General features: G+C 47.4%; 6 protein-coding genes across 6 annotated transcripts; 4 read left to right on the plus strand and 2 right to left on the minus strand.

The window, feature by feature from the left end:
- Nucleotides 1–132: 132 nt before the first annotated feature.
- Nucleotides 133–1,231, plus strand: CORC01_00178 (uncharacterized protein; the record flags this gene model as incomplete). The annotated part of the gene is made up of 4 exons (XM_022611836.1): nt 133–225; nt 435–599; nt 654–959; nt 1,034–1,231. 4 exons carry the CDS (start codon nt 133–135, stop codon nt 1,229–1,231), a joined length of 762 nt encoding a protein of 253 aa, XP_022481461.1.
- A 2,381-nt stretch (nt 1,232–3,612) lies between these two features.
- CORC01_00179 (uncharacterized protein) lies at nt 3,613–7,936 on the plus strand (the record flags this gene model as incomplete). Its single annotated transcript, XM_022611837.1, has 3 exons — nt 3,613–3,993; nt 4,404–7,843; nt 7,924–7,936. The coding sequence occupies 3 exons, from the start codon at nt 3,613–3,615 to the stop codon at nt 7,934–7,936; spliced, it is 3,834 nt and encodes a 1,277-aa protein (XP_022481462.1).
- A 739-nt stretch (nt 7,937–8,675) lies between these two features.
- On the minus strand, nt 8,676–11,285 carry CORC01_00180 (dynamin central region; the record flags this gene model as incomplete). The annotated part of the gene is made up of 4 exons (XM_022611838.1): nt 8,676–8,990; nt 9,047–10,669; nt 10,739–11,125; nt 11,187–11,285. 4 exons carry the CDS (start codon nt 11,283–11,285, stop codon nt 8,676–8,678), a joined length of 2,424 nt encoding a protein of 807 aa, XP_022481463.1.
- A 3,707-nt stretch (nt 11,286–14,992) lies between these two features.
- Nucleotides 14,993–15,589, plus strand: CORC01_00181 (CHCH domain-containing protein; the record flags this gene model as incomplete). Its single annotated transcript, XM_022611839.1, has 4 exons — nt 14,993–15,045; nt 15,137–15,171; nt 15,245–15,359; nt 15,436–15,589. 4 exons carry the CDS (start codon nt 14,993–14,995, stop codon nt 15,587–15,589), a joined length of 357 nt encoding a protein of 118 aa, XP_022481464.1.
- A 1,150-nt stretch (nt 15,590–16,739) lies between these two features.
- CORC01_00182 (LIM domain-containing protein) lies at nt 16,740–19,189 on the plus strand (the record flags this gene model as incomplete). Its single annotated transcript, XM_022611840.1, has 2 exons — nt 16,740–16,818; nt 16,884–19,189. The coding sequence occupies 2 exons, from the start codon at nt 16,740–16,742 to the stop codon at nt 19,187–19,189; spliced, it is 2,385 nt and encodes a 794-aa protein (XP_022481465.1).
- A 357-nt stretch (nt 19,190–19,546) lies between these two features.
- Nucleotides 19,547–19,913, minus strand: CORC01_00183 (ubiquitin family protein; the record flags this gene model as incomplete). The annotated part of the gene is made up of 2 exons (XM_022611841.1): nt 19,547–19,609; nt 19,674–19,913. The coding sequence occupies 2 exons, from the start codon at nt 19,911–19,913 to the stop codon at nt 19,547–19,549; spliced, it is 303 nt and encodes a 100-aa protein (XP_022481466.1).
- Nucleotides 19,914–20,146: the final 233 nt, after the last annotated feature.

The following is a 20,146-nucleotide window of genomic DNA, read 5'->3' on the forward strand; positions in this document are numbered from 1 at the left end:
GATCTTGGCTCAATCCCAGCTGGCTCCCGATCCTCTGCCAGACTCCGACCTTCTCTAGATCGACGTCACAGCATCCATTCCTCATTTCCTCCACCTTCTTGTCCCATTCGCTCGTGAGCCTTTCCCGGCATCATGGCGACCGGCGTTGACGCAAAGCTATTGAAGTCCACCAAATTCCCTCCCGAATTCAATCAAAAGGTTGACATGCAAAAGGTCAACCTCCAGGTGATGAAAAAGCACGAGTCTCGCCTACCACTGCTATTCAATTGCTAATTGAGCTCTTCTCCAGGTGGATAGCCAGCAAAATCTCCGATATTCTGGGAAGTGAGGATGACGTTGTCATTGAGCTTTGCTTCAATCTGATTGAAGGACCCCGATTTGTCAGTCTGCCCGGCTCGAGCGATCCTCGCGCTTCACTGCTGATTCTTGTCCAGCCAGACATTAAATCGTTACAAATACAACTCACAGGCTTTTTGGACAAAGATACAGCACAATTCTGCAGGGAATTATGGAAACTATTCTTGAGTGCCCAAACAAGCCCACAAGGCGTTCCCAAAGAGCTTCTCGAGGCCAAGAAGTTGGAATTGATACAGGAAAAGGTAGGAACAACTCCGTTTCAGCCCGAGGCAGGGACGGTCGCTGACACAAACTAGATGGAAGCCGACCGCGCAGCAGATGAGGCACGACGCCGCCGAGGCGATCTCGACAGACGTCAACAAGATGGCCAGGTACCGAGAGACAGAGATCGCGGTGAACGCGGCCGCGGCCGAGGTGGGGATATGTGGCGTGGTCGCAACAGTGATAGGGACTACGACCAGAGAGGTAGACAAGGGGGACGGTTCGGTGGCAATAGATCGCGCTCACCGGCTGCGAGGACTCGCGACCAGAGGGATAGAGGCTCGTTCCGTGGGTCTACTAGAGACAGCTACGTCCCCAGAGATCGCGGTCTCGGAGGCCGAGTATCTGGGCGTCGTCGCAACGACACGCGCTCACCATCACCGGCATCTGTCACCTCACGGTTATCCTTCCGCAGCCCCGAACGCAAGCGAGACTTGAGTCGTGGCTCACCCCCGCCTCCCGCTCGACGAACTCGTCGAGAACGCAGCACATCCAGCCCCAGGCCTACGAGGAAAAGATCAATGTCGCCGAGAAGGAGCGAGGGTGGCCATCGAGAATCACGGAGGAAGAGAAGGTCGTCACGAAGCCCTTCGACGCCCTCAACATCGCCTGATAAACGGGTGGTTGCAAAGCGTCGCAGATATTCCTCATCACGGAGTCGTTCACTGGGTCGTGAGAGACGATCCCGCAGTAGATGCTCCGATTCAGCGTCATCCCAAAGTTCCAGATCTCGCAGTCGCAGCCCTGCGCGTCGAACCCCTCGGGGACGTGCAAGTTCGACATCTCGGAGTAGCCCCCGATATCGCCATGGGAGCAGCGTCCCCCGCTCTCCAGATGCCGGCGCTCGCAGAAAAACAGCTCACGATGTAAATGAAAGCGAACAAGATAGCAGAAGAAGCCAGGGAGGGAACGAATTACAGGAAGGCAGGAGACGCAAATCATAGCTCGGTAAATTGTGGTTTGCTGATCGCTCTAAGAGGTAATTCTTACACTTCATACCACTTGAACACTGGCACACGCCTGTGCCACAAAAAGAGAGGTGGGTGGCGGCGTTTGCAACAGGGTCCGACAGCTCAAACAGGTCTCCGCTAATGAGTTGCTGGTATGATGCAGACGCACCCTGGCTGGTCTCGCGGCGATAATGAAGGCAGGAGATGACGGGGAATGAAAGAATCAAATAAGAGACGATAAGCTCGCAATTTACTTCACTTACAAACGGCCAAGGCTAATCGTCTACGAAGTTTTGCTGCACAGACATACACACGAACTTATTTTCTATTGAGGGGATGAGGTCTTAAGGCGAAGTAATTTGCTTAACATGGTACGTTGCTTGTATCTTCTGGAGTCTCGTAGATACAAGGTACCCAAGGTATCTTGTCTGCCGTTCTTGAGGTCGCTCTTTACCCAGTTCAGTCTCTACCTTACCGTCCTTTACCCAACGAAGCACAAGGATTAGCATGATCCAGTCACGATCGCAACTCGCTTCTCCGTTTTTCTATAAACACTGCTTCGGTCCTGTCTAAAATTAATCACGGCTCGGGACAAGGGACAAATGTCAGGCTCAGCCAGCCATGAATATGGCCTCTCAAGCTACGTAGCTGTCACCATTCAAATTCCCTTCCAGGCCATTGTAGGTATTTATTTTCTGCGACCCAGACATAGAATCTTGAGTTTGATGAATCCGCAACGCCATTGAGTGCCGGTGAAGTAAGCAATTTTGTTTGCAATGGAGCATCTTGTATCTACGATCGTACTGAATCCATCTTCGTCCTTGTACGCCTACGCCGGCTTAAGTCACGATTCTGAGCCGTCGACACTGCGCCGTCTCCCGACAGGCACAAACGAAACAGAGGGTCACGAAGATAATCCGCATTAAGTATTTTTGCGCACTGTATCACAGATTTGACAACCTCAATTGCCTTCAGACAGTTCCCTAAGACACCCAGGAGTTGTATTAGCACGTAAGGCAAGGGGATGTATTCATATGGCAACAGGTAAGGCACCAGGGCACCTAAAGCAAGCAACACGGGCAGTCACGCAGGTAGGCAGGCACGTGGCAAGGTTTCCACTCATTCAGGGCGCGCTGTGGCTGTGTGGCTCCGAGCTTCTATTGGACTACCTGACGTGCGTGTCTATCGTACCTTACTGGCGACGACCGCCACTCCGGTGCAATCTACCTTACCTAGGCACGCTGTTGACAGAAAAGGTGGCACATATATAACTAACTATGAATTTCAACATATTATACTAAAATTAAAGATATATTGTTTTAATTTCATGAAAATACGTAAATAAATAAGAGTTTTAAATATACACTTTCTACATATTTCTAAATTTTATTAACTAAGAATAAAATTTATTAATAATTAAATAAAATAGGGGAGAAAGTAGATAGCTGCCTTAAATGTGCCATCTTTTTTGTCAGCCGCGTGCTAGGGTAGGTACCCACCGCCTCAATTCCCTTCCGTCATCCACCCTGGTCAATCCAAATGCCCATCGCTCTTCCCGACTCCTGTTACACTGACTGAAAGAGTAGCTGCGGCTTCACGTTCATTCCATTTCAGGCATTTGAGTTCGCTGGCGCCTAGCGTTTCCTTACTTGACGTAATCTACGGGGAAAGGACCGTAGGTTACGATGCTCCTTTCGTTCCCGACGCTCATTATTATCAAACCGTACAGGAGCTTTCTCACCCCCGTCTTTTCATCAACCTCACTAGCCCTCGGAATCTCATAACTCTAAGGGTTAGGTTTCCACCCGGCAGGCGTCTTTCACGAGTCTGGCCCAAGGCGCAACGAGTTGAGCATAGATCGTTTGTTGCGTGATTCTCAAATCATCACGGCCTTCAGACCTGACAAGTGTTCAAGCTCTCCAATTTCTTTCCCTACACCATTCTACGCTACCTGTCGCCGTTGCTGTTGGCAACACAACCCCTCATACCCTTCCGTATCATTTTGAGTGTTCACGGGGATATCTTGACCGCAAGAGAGGATGCAATGGAGTTCTCCCCATTGTCTCAGCATCATGGCAGCCCGGCCTACGATGCGAATACTCCTTCATCTCGGGTTGCTTCATCTTCAGACGAGGTGAAGCGCCTCGCACCAAGGGACAATCGTTTCTCTAGTTTCAACATGTCCGACCAAGCCGCTGTGGGTTTGCGGGATCGCTCAAGTCAGAAAAACAAACGCAAGGCTGCTCACAGCTTTGTGGAAGTCAATGACACTGGCCAAGACCAAGGCATGTCCAAGAGGCTGAAGCTTGAGGCCGTACAAAACCAGCCGCCTCAAGTGCCTCGGGACAGGGCTCTCCTTCCCTCTGATATGTGGCATCGAGTTTTCACCTTCCTCCCCCCTAGGAGCTTGGGTGCTCTGTTACAGGTCAATAAGCTTTTTAATGGGTATCTTGATTCCCAGTCGTCTTTCAGCAACACTGCTCTCTACCCGGAACTTGCAAGTTCCTGCAAGCAAATCAAACCGGACGCAGTTTGGCAGCTTTCAAGGAGGCTGCACTATCCCAGGATGCCCTCTCCCCTCGGGAATCGGACTGAACTCGATATGTGGCGGTTGTGCTGCGCCAAAACCTGTCGATATTGCGGTACTGCAAAGCCTAGTGAGCAACGACAAGAAAATCCTGATCCCTGGGGTTCAGGGCCTGGAGTAGATAGTCTGGCAACCATATTTGCATTTGGCGTCACCTGTTGCGGCCCCTGTCTTCTTAAACACTCTGTCAAGGTCTGTTTGCTACTTGGATCCCGCCGACATTCGTCTCTAAACTAAACATATCACAGGAGATTGACCTACTACTTTCATCCACAACCCCCTCCTCGCTTATCCCAGGATTTGCCTTTGTCCTCGTCACACAGCAACTGCAGGCCATCCCATCGAGCACTTTGACAATCAACACAGGCCACCCTAAGCTAGAAACTACCAAGCTATACTCAGCCTCGAGCATCGCGGCCGCCAAGGAACAGCTAAGCGTAGTTCAAGACCTTGGAACAGCAGCAGTTGAAGAGTGGTTTAAGGGACTAGACGCTCGGGGCAAAGAGCTTAGAAATGATGCCTCGCGATGGGAGAAGTGGGCCATGGCTGGCGGTCTGGCACTCATGTGCCAACCCGTGCAAACCCCGCGCAACGGGATTTCCGATGGATTGATACAAGCCGGAGACCCCAAATCACCCAATTCCGCTCGAGATTCCGAAACCAGCACTCCATTGTCAGCCGAGACCAAGGGTACGGCAGGGCGTGTGGGTTCCACTTTTGCTGAGGGTCAGAGTCTTGCGCTTCAGAGCAGTTCAGATAACACCCACGAAGAGGCAGCTGCGCTGAAGGCATTACGGCGTGCTGAAATCGAGCGACGCGCCATGTTACTCGACCCTCCTTTACCACCTAATATCATCGTTCACATGCCTTGCTTTCAAGCAGCCATACAAATAACGGCCACTTTAGACGATAATGCGTGGATCACGCTGAAGCCCAGATTGCTCTCACAACGAGCCGACGCCGAGAGGAATGTCAACAGTTGTCTCACTGAACTTCGGAGCACCGGCCCTGAGACGAAGGATGAGAATGAGATATCAAGGAAGGTCACAGATCAAGACTGGGATGACATCCAGGGCCCGGTGCGCGCACGAATATCAAAATATGCCGACGAGGTCATCCGCGGTAGCTGGAATAAGGGTCGCAAAGTCAACAAGGAGAACAGCCCACGGTTCGCAGCGGGGGTTCTCCTTTCAGTGCGGTCAAGGTTCTACGCCGACGTAGCGCAAGACGCTGCGGATGCCCTCGCGGCTGGGCAACGGCCTGTTCTTGACCCCCAAGAAGGGCCTTTCACGCAGAAGCTCACGCTGGAGAATATGAAGTGGGTGTTCGATGTGAAGATTAAACAGCATACGGAGTCGCATAGGAGGGAATTGTTTCTGTGCAACGGCTGCGAAAGCCATAGATTCTATGGCTTAGAGGGAGTGATACAGCACTATGCCGCAAAGCATACCAAAGCTCTCAGTCTCGGCAATGTCGTCGTCCACTGGAGAGCGGAATGGCCAGAGCAGCCCATATTCAAACCCAATGGCCGACCGACGAAAAGTTCTCGGCAAATCGGAGGAACGGTAGTTGCAAAAAACCATGCGGCGACTGCACCCCGGCCGCTTCATGGTCCCGATACCTTTAGTCGGAGTGGTAGTCTTCTCCCTTCCTCTGCGTACCATTTCACTTCGGACCACGTCCCATCCCTTTCCTATCAAATACCACATATCGACCCTTACAATTTAGCGCCATCCTACAACGCGGATGCCAGCATACCACGTGCACCTTATACACTGCCGAACTTCGCGCCGCCCGGCGTCCCTCAATTCTATCCAACGGTGCCATCTAGCTTTGGATCCGCCCCTCGTGGCCCCCAAGGGCACTCTCCAAACATTCTAGGCACGCCGTATGCCGGGCAGCCGCATATCACTCTTGTGCGTCACGGCCACCCTCAGCCACCGTGCGTTACGCTTCACGGAATGCCCCTTTCGCCCTCTTATGCCACTCAACTGGAAGACCTGGCCCGGATCGCGAGAGTTATCTGGAACTCATTAAGCACTGCCAGGGATTTGCCTGGACCCTTAAGAGTCTACATCACTATTCACCACGTGGTCAAACGATTCCGTTCCAAGTTTGCCGACACTCCCTCCTTGCGGATGTTTAACGATGGACTTTCAAATAACAAGGATATGCGCCCAGTCCGTAATATCAACGGACTAAGGTGCAAGTCCTGTACATTGGGTTTAGGACCACTAGTCAATCCAGATCGCACCACATTCTCTCTCCCGCAGCTTGTCAACCACTTCGAGAATCAGCATATGGAGCTCCAGCAGGGGGGCCACAGAAGTGAGCCAGGCCTAGATTGGACGCAAGACATGATCCTGATGCCGGATGTGTCCGAAATACCTGACTTGAAAGCCCTTATTGGCGGCAAGGGACACAAATTTAACCTCGTCAATGAAGCAGTCCCTTGGGTTTTCAAAAAGCCCAACAGACCTTCACATCAACCTGGGACCACGCAGCCTCTGAGCGGGTTGCCACAGCCCATCGATTCGGATCTAGTCACAGATTACACCCGGCAGTCCTACGCAACCCATGCAGGCGGTTCTGGTGCTGCGCTCAATGCCTGGCCAGATTCTAGAGCCACCCAGGATCCGCCCAGCGTGGGGCGAGAGCAACAACGCAGAGATTCGCAGCCCTCAATGGAATATGAGGTTCAAAGATGTGCAACAATCCCTTCTAGGCTATCTCTCACTTCTTATGAGGAATACGATCCAGGACGCCCGCTTGATTCTCCTACTTTTAACTCTCTCCGACAACGCTCTTGGGGCGCTCCTTCAGTGTTTGATGAAATGGACCGCAACTTTTACTACGAAAGCGGGCATCCCGGAGGTGGCAACAAGACAGCTCAATACATGGCCTCGAGCTATCCCTCGGGCCGCATCCCGGCAATGGCTGACGGAAACCATCATGGTGTTCGCGAACAACCTCGAGCGCCTGGCCCAGCCGCTGGCGAATCTAGGCATGGGCAGAATAACAGATTCCCCGTAGGGGAAGAAGAAAGGACGACTTGTACATCTGATCAGGCGAGGTCGGTTCGGCCACGCCCGTCACTCGAACGAGAGCAAATGCCGCCACAGAACACTCGCCCAGGTTCAGGGAGATGCGCCACAATTCCTCAGTCTACGAGGTTTATGGGCCTAGACTTTGCAGGTCCACTAGCAGAGAAGTCCGTTTGCTTCGGTTTAACTGCTGCGCTCGAGTCACATCTCGCCCAAGATCGTGACGCGCCGGCTCAAAACCTGAAGTATGAACTTTTTGAGCGTGGGAGTGTCCAACAAGAGTGCCGACCCACAGCACGCGATGCCCGTCCATCGGTCCATCCCATCTACCCTGAACAACACATGGATGCAGAAAATCTCGACGATGCTCGTCATAGACGCTTCACGCAATCTATCACAGAATCTCATGGAATTTGTCATCCTGGGGACCCTTCCGAGGCATTGTCGTACAATCAGATCTCAGCAGTGATTCAACATTTAAGTCGTAGTTACGATCACAGCAAACCAGCGCGCTACGCAGGCGTAACTCGCCCTCCATCAGCAGGGGATGAAGAGTCTTACGAGATTGTCCACGTAAGAGATGCCGAGAGAGAGTATCTCGTTCGTCGACCGATTTTGTGTGAGCGCGCACCACCTCGTGTGCTGTATGAAGATGGCAGTCGTCCATATCAGAACAGAGGGCCATACCCATACCCTCCCCATAATACTTTGTATGACTCAACAGCCCGGGTCCCTAGCTCTGGCGAACGGCATGATCCCTTCCGATTACGCGAAATTTCTACAGTACGAGCCCGATCGAGGGATGTTCCGTCATTTTACGCGGAATATAACCCGAACAACCCTACTCATATGCCGGGTCCTGGCGCTGAGAGACAATTTGAATATTAGACATTGTAATTATTTCAAAGGGCAAAGATGGCATTTCACAATAATCAAAAAGCTGTCGAACAGTTCCACACTCTACTTCTTTTCCTCGTGTCGGGTTTGGTTCAACATCCTGGAAAGTTGAGCACCAAACCTACGTGCATTTGTCTACTATCTATCCGTGGGTAAGGAGCGTGCGTGTGTGAGAATATTCTGAACAAACAGCCAATAGCTGTTGCATTTTCCGAGTGTATTACAATACCCCGACGGTGGAAAACATTCAGACTTTATCAAAGTTGAGACTCTTCTATTACCCAGATCTTGGACAAAAGTGGTACTGATAGGTACCCAGCAGACTGAGATGAGGCATAGCACAACAACCGTCGTAGCGTTTCTCAGACATCTATCAGCCTTTTCCGTCAAGAACGCCCCTGACATGTTCAATTCGCCTTTTATCCGCCTGACGAAACTAAGAGTGTACATCTGCGTGTGACACATGGGGAAAGGATGCGGGGGAGAAAGAAAGAGAGAGAGAGAGAGATAGAGAGGGTGTTAATGCAAACAAGTGGCGCCGATTTCGCCAGGGTCTGTTTCTTCTTTTCCAACACGTATCTATAACACTTCACCGATGATCTTAGCCGCCTCCCTGTAGGTCTGAAGCAGCTTCTCGCACTTCTCACGCTCCTTCTTGACGCCGTCGTCTTCGTACAACAGCTCCTCGAACAGCGCTTCCTTGTACAGCTCGCTGACAAGTCGGTTCTGAACTACATCCTTGCAGTGATTCACCAACAGGTGCATGACAGCCTTTGGGACTTGGTCCGCAATCGACTCGCGTACAATGTTGAAGTAGGAGGAGATGAGTGCTCGGATGAGCTCCGTCTCCATGGCTTCCCGTTCTGTCATAGCTGGCTCGCCGCTAGCCGTACCCTGGATACAGACTTAGCGTTCAATATTAAACGAAAATGAGCCTAGGTGGAACTTACGAAGAGGGAGCCATAATCTATGGATTGCGGGGGCTTGCCGAAGTCCAGCGCTTCACGGGAAGAAGATTGCGCTGGGGCGCGCAAGGCCACTTTGTCTTCAGCTCGCCGGATGCTTTGTGAAAAAGTTGGCTCGGAGCTTTGGCTGACGTGTCGGGCAATAGATGAGTTGGGCGACGATGATGCTCCAATCGCAGATGCACCGTCCTTGCCGAAGAAATAGGTCAAGAAAGAGTCGCGCGCACCCCCCAAGCCCTTATCATTGAACCTTGATGGAGAGGCCGACCTCGCCCCATTCAGTGCCGCGTTCAGGCCGGTGGTGCCGTTTTCCCGCACGCCAGGTGACAAACTGCGCGCGCCCTTACTTGCCTGCTTTCGAAGAGCGTTCGGTTCGGCCTTTTCGGCGACAGTCGACTCTTCCTCTTCACCCTCGGGGCCTTCGGTGCCATTAGCGCCCAGCTCCTTTAGGCGCCTCTTCTCCCGTCTTTCCCGTTCTTCCTGGATTAGACGTTTTCGCTCCCTCTCTTGTTTGTTGCTGACAACGTGACTCATGGCAGCGGCAGCACCCAGGAAGTTAGGATGGTTAGTGTTAATATACGCTCTTTGGATCGAAATCAAGGATTCGACATAACCAGAGGTCGGCCCTAAGCGCTCTCGCAGCAAGTCTGATACAACCTCTATCAGCTTAGCCTGCAGTCTTGGGTATCGAGACAGTTCAGTTGAGCCGCAGGTGTGACAAATTTTGATAAGCTCCTCGTAGACAAGCTCGACACATCTCTGACTAGGAATCTCGAGAAGCTTGATTTGAGGCTTGACAAGAAGGTCAAAGGCCATTTCGGGCACGAATAGACTGGGACGAGGACCGGTGGAATTGCGAATGGCCGTTCGAATGTCAAGCGCCGAAAGGTTCGAAGTCGGGTCAATGGATTCTAGAGACATGCCGAAGACGGAGTTGAAGATGTAGTAGATGCGAGCACCGCCACAAAGCTCCTTGGTTGATATTTCAGTCGAGGTCCCGTCAATTGATGAGATAAATGATGTGGCAAAGCGTGTCATTTGCTGCAAGATGAGGGATCCACGGTGCTCCTTGCCGCTGAAGTGCATATCACCATAACTTGCCAATTCCTGTTGAGTCTGTCCCATGAGGGTGTTGAGACGAGCTTTGATGTCCGGCATGCGCTCACGAATGTGAGCCATCAAGGTCGTGTTCAGCGTCTTGGCCAAGTAGTGGGTGCCGCATCGGCTAGCAATGTTGCGGTAGGCGGGGTGGTGTCTGAAGAACTCGGATTCAGCCTTGAGAGCTTCCTCCATGGGCTTGGCGCCCTGGATGTCCTGTTGAGAGCGGTTGACGACACCGATAAAACCAAGCTTCAAGGGGTATACACGGCCAGAGAGGATGTCCAGCGCGTTCGTACCGTGGTCCATTAGGTCCACCTTGGTGAGGACGCCAATCGTCCTCCTACCAAGAGGATCGACATGTCGGGCAAGTTTGAGAGCCTCCGAGTTTACAATATCAACATTAGCGGGGGATACGGCAAGAATGATGCTGTTCGGCTTCGCAATGTATTCGGAGATCAGGTTGCGCGTCTGCTTTTCGATATCTGTAGGCTGATCACCAATAGGAACCTAATGGGTTGTGTTAGAGTATGCGAGGATTGATGCTTAGCACGTATCAGAGGAAGTCTAGTGGCATACCTTTGTCAGTCCAGGAAGATCAACGAGCGTCAGGTTGAGAACATGTGGCGAGTAGATCTTGAGGTTGATAGGCTGTCTGTTGATGCCTTTGTTGTTGCCCGCCACACGGGCCGTCTCGTTCTCGATCTCGCGCTTTACATCCGAGAAGTCATTGAAGCGACGATTCGGAATGTGGTGGAATTCGGCCCATTCGGATCGTCTGGCAAGGTCGGGAGACCTGTAGGGATCGGAGGAAGGGTCGAGAGCACTCTCGTCCTCGGATACGTTGATCAATTGCAAGATCAGGGGTCGTCTCGTACAGATGCCACTTCCGCGGGGCAGAAAGTCACGACCGACAATGTTTTCGAGGACGGAGGATTTTCCGGCTGACTGAGAACCAACCACGACCTGCTCGATTGTCAGCGACTGGGCATCTGGGTAGCCCATCCACCATCACTAGACGACATACAATCTGGGGAAGATCGAGCGAGTCACTGCCGATGGTGTTGAAGACCAGGTCCTGCAATTTGTTGACAGTGCCGAGAAGGTCGTCTCCCAGTGACGCCATGGTGATTGGGTGGCGCTAGACAGAGACTCCCACAAGATCGGGTTGGGAGTGGTGGTGGTGAGGAGTGAAGCACGTGTGGATGTCGAGAGGAGCTTCGGCGGGCGGATTCTGGAAGCTCTTTCGCAGGGCGAAAGGCCAGGCCGAAGGGCTAGTCTGCAGCGCAGGGCGACGCAAAACAAGGCAGGGTAGTGCAGTTGAAGGGAGCAAGCGCACGCTCGTCGGGAGTTTTCGGCTGCCTCTGCAGTGTGAGGGCGACACAGATGATGAAGAAGCTACAAGGTTGCGAATGAAACCCCTTCGGAGGAGATGGATTTTCTGAGCGTAGGGGGCTTTGCTCGAACCGATGCGCTTAGAACCTCTAAGGCGTGTCGTTCAATTTCAAGAATTCATGCGCGATCCACCAGATCGCCCACACAGAAAGCTCGGACAAGGCACATAGTACGGTTCGAGCTATGAGCAGATATATTTAGGGTAGCTACATTACTACTATTAGTCAACTACTTATATACCTTTTACTTAATAAATATATTCCCGGATTCTATAATAGCTATAATATAAAAATTTAAGTTTATTTTATTGTATTTATTAATAATAATAAAATAATAAATAATATAAATATTATTTAAAAAATTAATTTATTATTTAATATTTTATAAATATAAAATATTAATATTTTTAAATTTTTAAAATTGAAAAATATATAATAATAAATAATTTATATATTTAAAATATTATATTTTATTTAATATAAAAAGATTAAAAAAAATTTATTATATAGTTTTTAAAAAAATATTTATAATATTTATATTTAAAAATTTAAAAAAAAAACTTACTATTTATTTTTGAAAGAATTATATAATATATTATTAAATTTAAAAACTTAAAAAATAAATATTTAAATGTATAAAATTTAAATTTAAATTTAAATTTTATATATAACTTTTATATTTTTTTATTAATATTTTATTTTTATATAAAATAAAATAAAATAATATAAAATAATATTTTTTTAAAAATATTTTATTAAATTATTATTAATTTAAATTTTTTTAAACTTTTTTTATATTTTAATTTAAAAAATTAAAATCTTATTAAAAAACTAATTTAAAAATAAATAACGTATATACATAGCGAGTCGCCTATTATAGCGAGTCGCCTATTTTCTTTTTTTTCTATACTTTCTATTTTAATAGCTATTTTTCTTTACGTACGATTATAAATTCTTTTTTAAATAAAAGTCGTATTATTTTTATATTTTAAATTATTAAAAAAGACTTAAATTTATCTATACGAAAAGCAGCTTTTATTTATAATATTTTAAAAATAATACTTCGCGACCGACGCGCTGGCTTATTATTTTAATATAAAATTTATATAAATTTAAAAAAAATAACTTTTTTAAAAGAAACTATAATTCTTAAATAAGTTATTAACTTAATTAATTAAGGATTTCTACCGCGATTTAATAATATATAAAATATAGCCGATTACTTTTTTATTAAACGTAATATAATACGTATCGAACCGCGATAAATAAAAAACTTTATATAATATTAATTATAATTAAAGACGCGTTTTCGATATAAAATCGATTATTAAAAGGTATTAACTAAGGATTTTATAATTATTTAAGTTTAATTTACCTTTATATAAAATACGATTATAAAATATAAAATATATAATTATAATATTTATAATTTTAATAAGACGGGCTTTTTAATAAAAATATTTTCGTATGTAAAAGTTATTATAATTTTTAATCGTTATAAAAAGCTTTATACGAAGTAGTTTAGTAATTAAGAGTAAATTTCTATTATTTAGGGTATATATACGGATAATTAAGCGCTATTTTTATACGTTATCGTAAAGAGTAAATATTACTTTTTTTTGTAATATATTAATAGCTAATTCCTTTTTAAATAGCGTATTTATTTTAATAAAAATAGATAGATTATAAATAAGATCGGTTTAGATTAATTAAAATATTTTAAAAAATATATAAAATCTTATATAAAGGGTATTAAACGGTTTTTAATCCTCGATAGTTATAATAATTATAAATTAATTAAATTCGATAATTATTATAAAAATATAGTATTATCGCTTTTTATATACTTTTTTATTTATTATATAAGCTTTAGCTTTTTAATATTAATTATTTTAGCTTATTAAAAGCTTTATATAATAAAAAAATTAAAAAGATAATATAGATATAGATTACGTATATTATTAAAAACGACTTTTTTTTATTTTTAAAATAACTTTTTTTATTTTAATAAGTAAAAAAAACGTACGAGTTAGTTTTAAATAAATTAGAATTATATTTTTTAATTTAAAAATAGTTATTTCCCGCTTAGATTTTAAGTTAAAAACGCTAATATTATTTAATTTATGTTTAAATAGCTAAGGCTTTTAGGATTTAAAAATATTAATTATAGTATATAACGCCGTACGAAGCTTTATTTTATTTAAAAAATAGATTTATAATTATTAATATAGCTTATTAATATATTTATACGAAGTTATTAACTTATAAATTAAAAATATTAATAAGTTAATATATAAATTAGTTTTTATTAAAGTTAAATACCGCGGGCTTTATATAATAAATAAAATATTAAATAAGCGCCGGAGGGTTAAAAAAATATAATTACGTTTTAAAAGTTTATTTAATATTATTAAGGCCGAGGTAATCCGAATAGAGAAAAGGGTTATTAATATTAAAAGCGAAAATATACGTTAAGAAAGTGCTTATATAAAAGGGGTTAAATTACGTAGGCGGTAATATAGTAATTATAAAAAGATTAGATATAATATATAAATATATTAAGTAATTTAAAAGATTTTTAAAAAAGAGGTTAAGAAATAGTTTTAATTAATTTCGTACGATGTGGCTTAATTAACTTATATAAATAGTAGGAGGGTATTTAGAAGTAGGCGACTCGCTATGATAGGCGACTCGCTATGTATGTACGTTAATTAAACTTTTAATTTTAATTAAATATTTATTAAAATATATTTTTTAAAATATAATATTAAAATATTAAAATAATAGATAATAATTATATAAATATTTATATATATTAATAATTATTTTATAATAATAAAAACTAAATAGTATTTTAATGTTTATTATTAGTTTTAAGCGTAAATTTTTGAAAAGGAACTATTACTTGAGTAATGACGGCGTGAGGGTTTTCTATATGTCAGAATCGTTTAGTGGCAACATCTAATGCGGAGGCTGTTGTATTCAGTGAAAGGTGCTCTGAAAAGCCGTAGCGTTGAAGACTTTGGGGTGCCGAGTAAACATTGTCTGTACATGGGTACCTCAGGTACAGAAGCGACCAACATCGTTCCACCCGCCTTCATCGGACCTTCATCTACATAGCCAATAACTCCCCTATACTGCCAGCCTGGATGGATTTTGCCGCACCTTGAGCAAACGGGGCGATCATCGAAGACTCCCGTACGCAGGAATTACGCAGGAGTAGATTATACAAGCAACCAATAATAGTAAGTCGTGCTGCGGTACCGCTCTGTCCGAGCCTCGCATATTCAGATTTCTCACCCATAATGTTCAGGCTCAGATCAAGGTATCCAGGCCAAACGAGTTCTTCAGGTCAACACACGGCAGCTTTTCAGGATAGCCCTTTGTCTGGACCTGAATGTTATAATCTCTTTCAATCGAAACCCGCATTGTCTACAACATGAGTCAACTTGGTGGTCCTGGTTCTCGACAGGCCAATTCCAAGCCTATACCGTTCGTAGTTGGCCGACCCTTATTCACCACAATCAATGCAAATGCTGTGTGTGAGGTGGTCAAGGCTAACAAATGGCGGCCTTTTGCCTAGTCCTCAACGTGGCAGTTTCCCACTTGATCATGATGGTGAGTTGCGAAACTTGGGCCCCAATCCACTGTATCTTTGCGGTCCTTGGTTTGCTAACGCGCAACCGATCAGGCGAATGCAAGCATGTCATAGCCACCTATCTTGAGTGCATCAAGAAAGTACGAGGGTTAAATGACGCTGAATGCCGCGACCTGGCTAAATCCTACCTTGCATGTCGGATGGATCGGTAAGCCCGTTTCCCATCATGCGGCTGTAGACGGAATGGTGGACGACTTTCTGACTGCTGAGGACTCTGTTCTCAGGAATCTCATGGCCAAGGACGAGTTCAGGAATCTGGGCTTCGACAATGGACCAAAAACGGCAAAAGACACCAATGACCTGACTCTAAGCCAAGTTCAGGGCCAAGGAAATGGTAGCAAGGACCAGGACGCAAAGCCCGGTGAATTACGATGGTGATATGATGGGTTATAAGGGCCTTTGAAAAACGGGATCTTGACTTGATGTCTCCTCTAGCTAATGAGTCATCTGAATATTCATTCTCCACAGATTTCTTACGAGCAGAGCAGGTCTTTGCGTTGTAACGAATTTATGGAGATTTCAGACAACGTGGTTGCTTGACAACGCAGATGTGCAAGAAATTGTTATTATATGAGCCATTATGCGCTGCAACGAGCGTCATGCACTCTGACAACGGACCCAGTGGCGGAGCGTCACCCTGTCTTCGAGCCACCACACAAAGCGTACCTAGACGGCGTGCATGGGGAGGCCCACGGCAAGGCATGTTTGTTGACGTAGATATTGCACTACTCGCCCTGCTTGGTCTCAGGCACCGCCGCCGCCCATCTTGATCCAGAACGGCCTACTTGCTTGTGGATCAATCAAAACACGCCGAACTGACCAAGATTCCAACTCCTAAGTCCCTAAAGTCGATATACAGTAATCCGATCACCTACATTGTGCACACAACTGTCATTCATCGTACAAAAAGCAAGTGGTTATGATGGGACTTTGATCGTGACCTAGAGGCAAGCACGGCAGGGCCGTTACTTTTGAAGAAGTCGAGACAGGACACGGGTATAGTCGCCTATCTGGAGGCGTCTGGGCTGCCACTGTGGGGCTGATACAGTGGTCACCTTACCTTAGGTAACCTGGAAGGCCCCCCCAGGTGCACTGAAGTGCCTCCCTTAAGTACCGGGTGTGTCCCCCAATGACAGCACAGAGCCCCTGCGAAGCAAGTAAGGGATTGTCGATAACTTGTGCTCACTCCATCGGCTTGGATGTTTCGTTGTCGCAGAATAGAGTCACCGTTGCCCCGACAACTACCGACCGCCAAATAGCTAGATGGCATAGCTATAACTTCATTGCTGTCAATCGGATCCCCCTCCATCCACAGAACATCACAAAATTCAAAGTAATTCTCTCTCAGAAAAACATACATGACCATTACCCTTTCATACATCCATAGCCAGGCGAATCTACCACCCAACGGCTTTCACCGCATGTTCCCTCGTCACCGCATCAATCTGCACCCTGTTCCCACTACCCACCGCCACCGCTTCTCCACTGCCCGGCCTACATTGTGCTCGACGCTCGCCGATTCTCCATCATGCATCGCAGGAAGAGCACAGAGAAGCCGAGAAAGGTGACTCCTCCGTCGCCGAGCTATATGAATAACGAACAGTTCGGTGAGAAACGCTGCTGAGTGCTTCTCTTCTTTTCCCACCTTGAATGCTGACTGCCAACTCCTCAGCTGCCTTCTTGGCAAACCTCAGATCCAACCGAGTCGCCCGCCCCGGCGGAGCAAGACCTCTGCCACCCTCTTCTTCAAGCACAAGATCTAAACGTCCCTCTTTCGAACACAGCGTTTCCGAACCCCTTCCTCGATGCGAAAGTCCTGCACTCTATAGTCCGAACTCTGTCGATGTGCCACCACAGCCAATTCCACCCTCTGTCAATGCCAGTTTGTCGTCCCGTCACTCGATCCCGAGTACCCAAGGACGCGACTATCACCTTTATCGCCCCACATCACCTCTGAAGCCCTCTCAGGTCGTGCCGACTGCCACCTATATGGAACGGGGACAGCGATGGATGGAGAAGGAAGAGGCTGTGTCACTTCGACAAGCCATGGAAGACATGTCCATCAAGGACGACGGACGACACGTCGAGGATGAAGCCGCGGACACGCCAGACGACGAAACTCGCATCTACAACGCTGCACTCGACGAAGCCTCGGAACTTGTCTGGCGGCATCAAAACGGAGTTCGCCCTCCCGATCAGGACGCTCCGTATCGGTACAAGCCTCACCTCAGAAAGAACAGTTACGCTCATGCTCGCACCGCCAGCGTGGGCAAACATGGTGACGGCGCTCGTCCAGCCGGCCTAGCTAGGGATAATTCCAGGTCGGTTTCTGGCAGCTCTACCGACAGCGATGGTCATTCTCGACGAAGTCGGCCCTCTTTGGCTTTGTCGCGTATTAGCGTTCGTGGAGAGAGCCAAAGCCCCGAGCGGCATTCGATGGACTTGGAAACTTCGGGCCCAGCCGGCACCCGGGCCCTCCCGAAACCCGTGGCCTCGGGTCATCGCCGCAGCAGCATGAAGCGGAACATCAGCGGTGAAGTTCAAAGACCATTTTCCGGTGATCAGATCTGGGAAGAGCCAGAATTCAATGCGCGGGAAGACAAGGCCAAGACGAAGTCAGCGTCGACAACCGACTTGCCTTTGGTAGACAAACCAGAGAACCCCCAGAGTCAAGTCCGATTTGACACAGGTTCGCAGGCGGACCGCGTTAGACCCTGGAAACCCAGGTGCAATGTAGAGATTCAACGGAACCCGCCCTCGCAGTCGCGCAACCCGCAGTACATGACCAACACCTCGGCTCCGAAGCCTGCGATGACGGACGACCTGGTCCCCAAGAAGAATGGCATAGAGATACGCAGTGAAGATATCCGAGGGGCCACAAGCATGAAGCTGAAGGACCGCAGCGCGAAGCTGCCCACGCCCACGGCTGTCAGTGATCGCCCTGGTCGGCCGATTGTAAGCTTCGACTCGAAGTGGAAGGCTCCAGACGAGAGAACTGATGCTAGGCCAGGAGCCGCGAGCCAAAACAACCAGCCGATGGAGATTCCTTGTATCGTGGTGGCGGCGGAGGAGCCTCCGTCGGACAGAGCACGCGGCATCCCGGTCGTTCCGTTGATAAATATTGATGGGGCGGATGAGCCAGATGGGTCTAGTCCGGGCATACCTTCCATAGCCATCCCCGACGACGACTCTTCGAATTCGACGCCGCGGCCTTTGCCCGACCCCAAGATAGCATCCAGGGGTCGCCCTTTCCGACGACCCCAGCGTCACTGGTCACCAGCCCCTGGAGCAGGCAATCACTCAAGCGCTTTGTGTCACGAATGCGGTTTCCCCATTGAAGGTAGATTTGTGGCTCTGGCTGGATCGTCGGAGCGCTTCCATCCCCAATGCTTCAGCTGCTTTGCTTGTGGTACTGGTCTCGAGGCTTTGGAGATCAGTCCAGAGCCAGAGGCTCACCGCCATGATCGCCTGGACAGAATCCGACGTCGAGCCAATGGCGAGGTGTTGGAAGAGACGTCAGGCAAGACCATGGCCGAGGACGGCGACGAGCGCTTACGATTCTACTGTCACCTTGATTGGCACGAACTCTACGCCCCGAGATGCAAACACTGCAAGACGCCCATACTCGGGGAACATGTTGTCGCCCTGGAAGAACATTGGCACTACGGACACTTCTTTTGCGCGGAATGTGGTGATCCATTCGAGAAGGGTATGACACATATCGAAAAAGATGGATATGCATGGTGTATCAACTGTCAGACCAAGCGGACAGAGAGAAGGGCACCCAAGTGCAAGAAGTGCAAAACTGCCGTCATCGGACAGTACATTCGAGCACTGGGGGGTGAGTGGCACGATGAGTGTTTTCGCTGTGCCTCCTGCCAGGGCAGTTTTGACGACGGTCAAATCTTCCCCAAAGAGGTCGGTGACAGGGTGATGGTGCTATGCACAGGATGTCGTATGATAGAACTCAAGGCATAACGATGTCGTGAATAGACCGTTTGGCTGGGCGTTTGTCAAGTTGTTCAAGCTAGGCGCTGGGATTAAGGCATAGGGGAAGCGACTGCACTTTTATCGTTAATAGGTTTTCGGTCTTGTGTTCGAGCTTGTATAATGGGCATCGCGTTTGGCTAAGCACTGCAGGGAAAAGAGGGTCAGGGGGAAATCAAGTGGTAAAAGTCATAATCGTCATTGGCTGTCTTCATATGGCACTGTGAGGAGAATCGTGCATCCATGTACGCCATTTATGATGGCCAAAGCCTTCTCAAGAAGCAAGAAATCCATCGCTCCTTTGACTGCACCACCATGTTATTTCCCGTTCATCTTGCCTCCCTCCGACTAGAAGAAACCGCCAACCTGCTCTTGATGCACCTCAAGAGTGTCTCCGTCCGCCATCTCGAGCTGGTAATGCCCCTCGCGTTAGTATTGTATGCGATATCCGGGAAGCCGCGGAGCCAGTGCTTACCGTGTCTGGGGTATCCGTGGGTTGGACACGCTGACCCTCGAACAGAAATCGGACAGAGTTCATAGCCTTGCCTTGTCTCTCGCAGAAGGCTGTCATAAGTTTGTCGAGCTTAGTGGAGCGCTTGATCTTGAAGAAGACCTCGTTGTTGTTGTCGGTGACCTTAATGTTCAGGTGCTCAACGGCAGGCGCAGCATCTTGGCCGCCAGCAGACGGGCTTCCGTTCTCGTGTTCGCCAGACATTTTGAGGCTATTGCTGACGGGATAATGTTAGCATCGGCCTAAGGCTGTTATAGGGTTTGGTCATTTGGACTTTGGAGGGGTCGATGGAGTAGACTGATGGAGGTCGGATGGCGGATAAAGGATTGACAATTTGATACTCACGTACCTTGCGCTGTAGAAAGTGGCGGGCTCGATAGTATGGAGAGGGAGAAAAAAAAAAAGGAAACAAACTATGTTGCGAGGAGCAAGCGTTG

The sequence above is a fragment of the Colletotrichum orchidophilum genome (genome assembly GCF_001831195.1).
Source record: "Colletotrichum orchidophilum strain IMI 309357 chromosome Unknown Scaffold_2.1, whole genome shotgun sequence".
Taxonomy (NCBI): domain Eukaryota; kingdom Fungi; phylum Ascomycota; class Sordariomycetes; order Glomerellales; family Glomerellaceae; genus Colletotrichum; species Colletotrichum orchidophilum.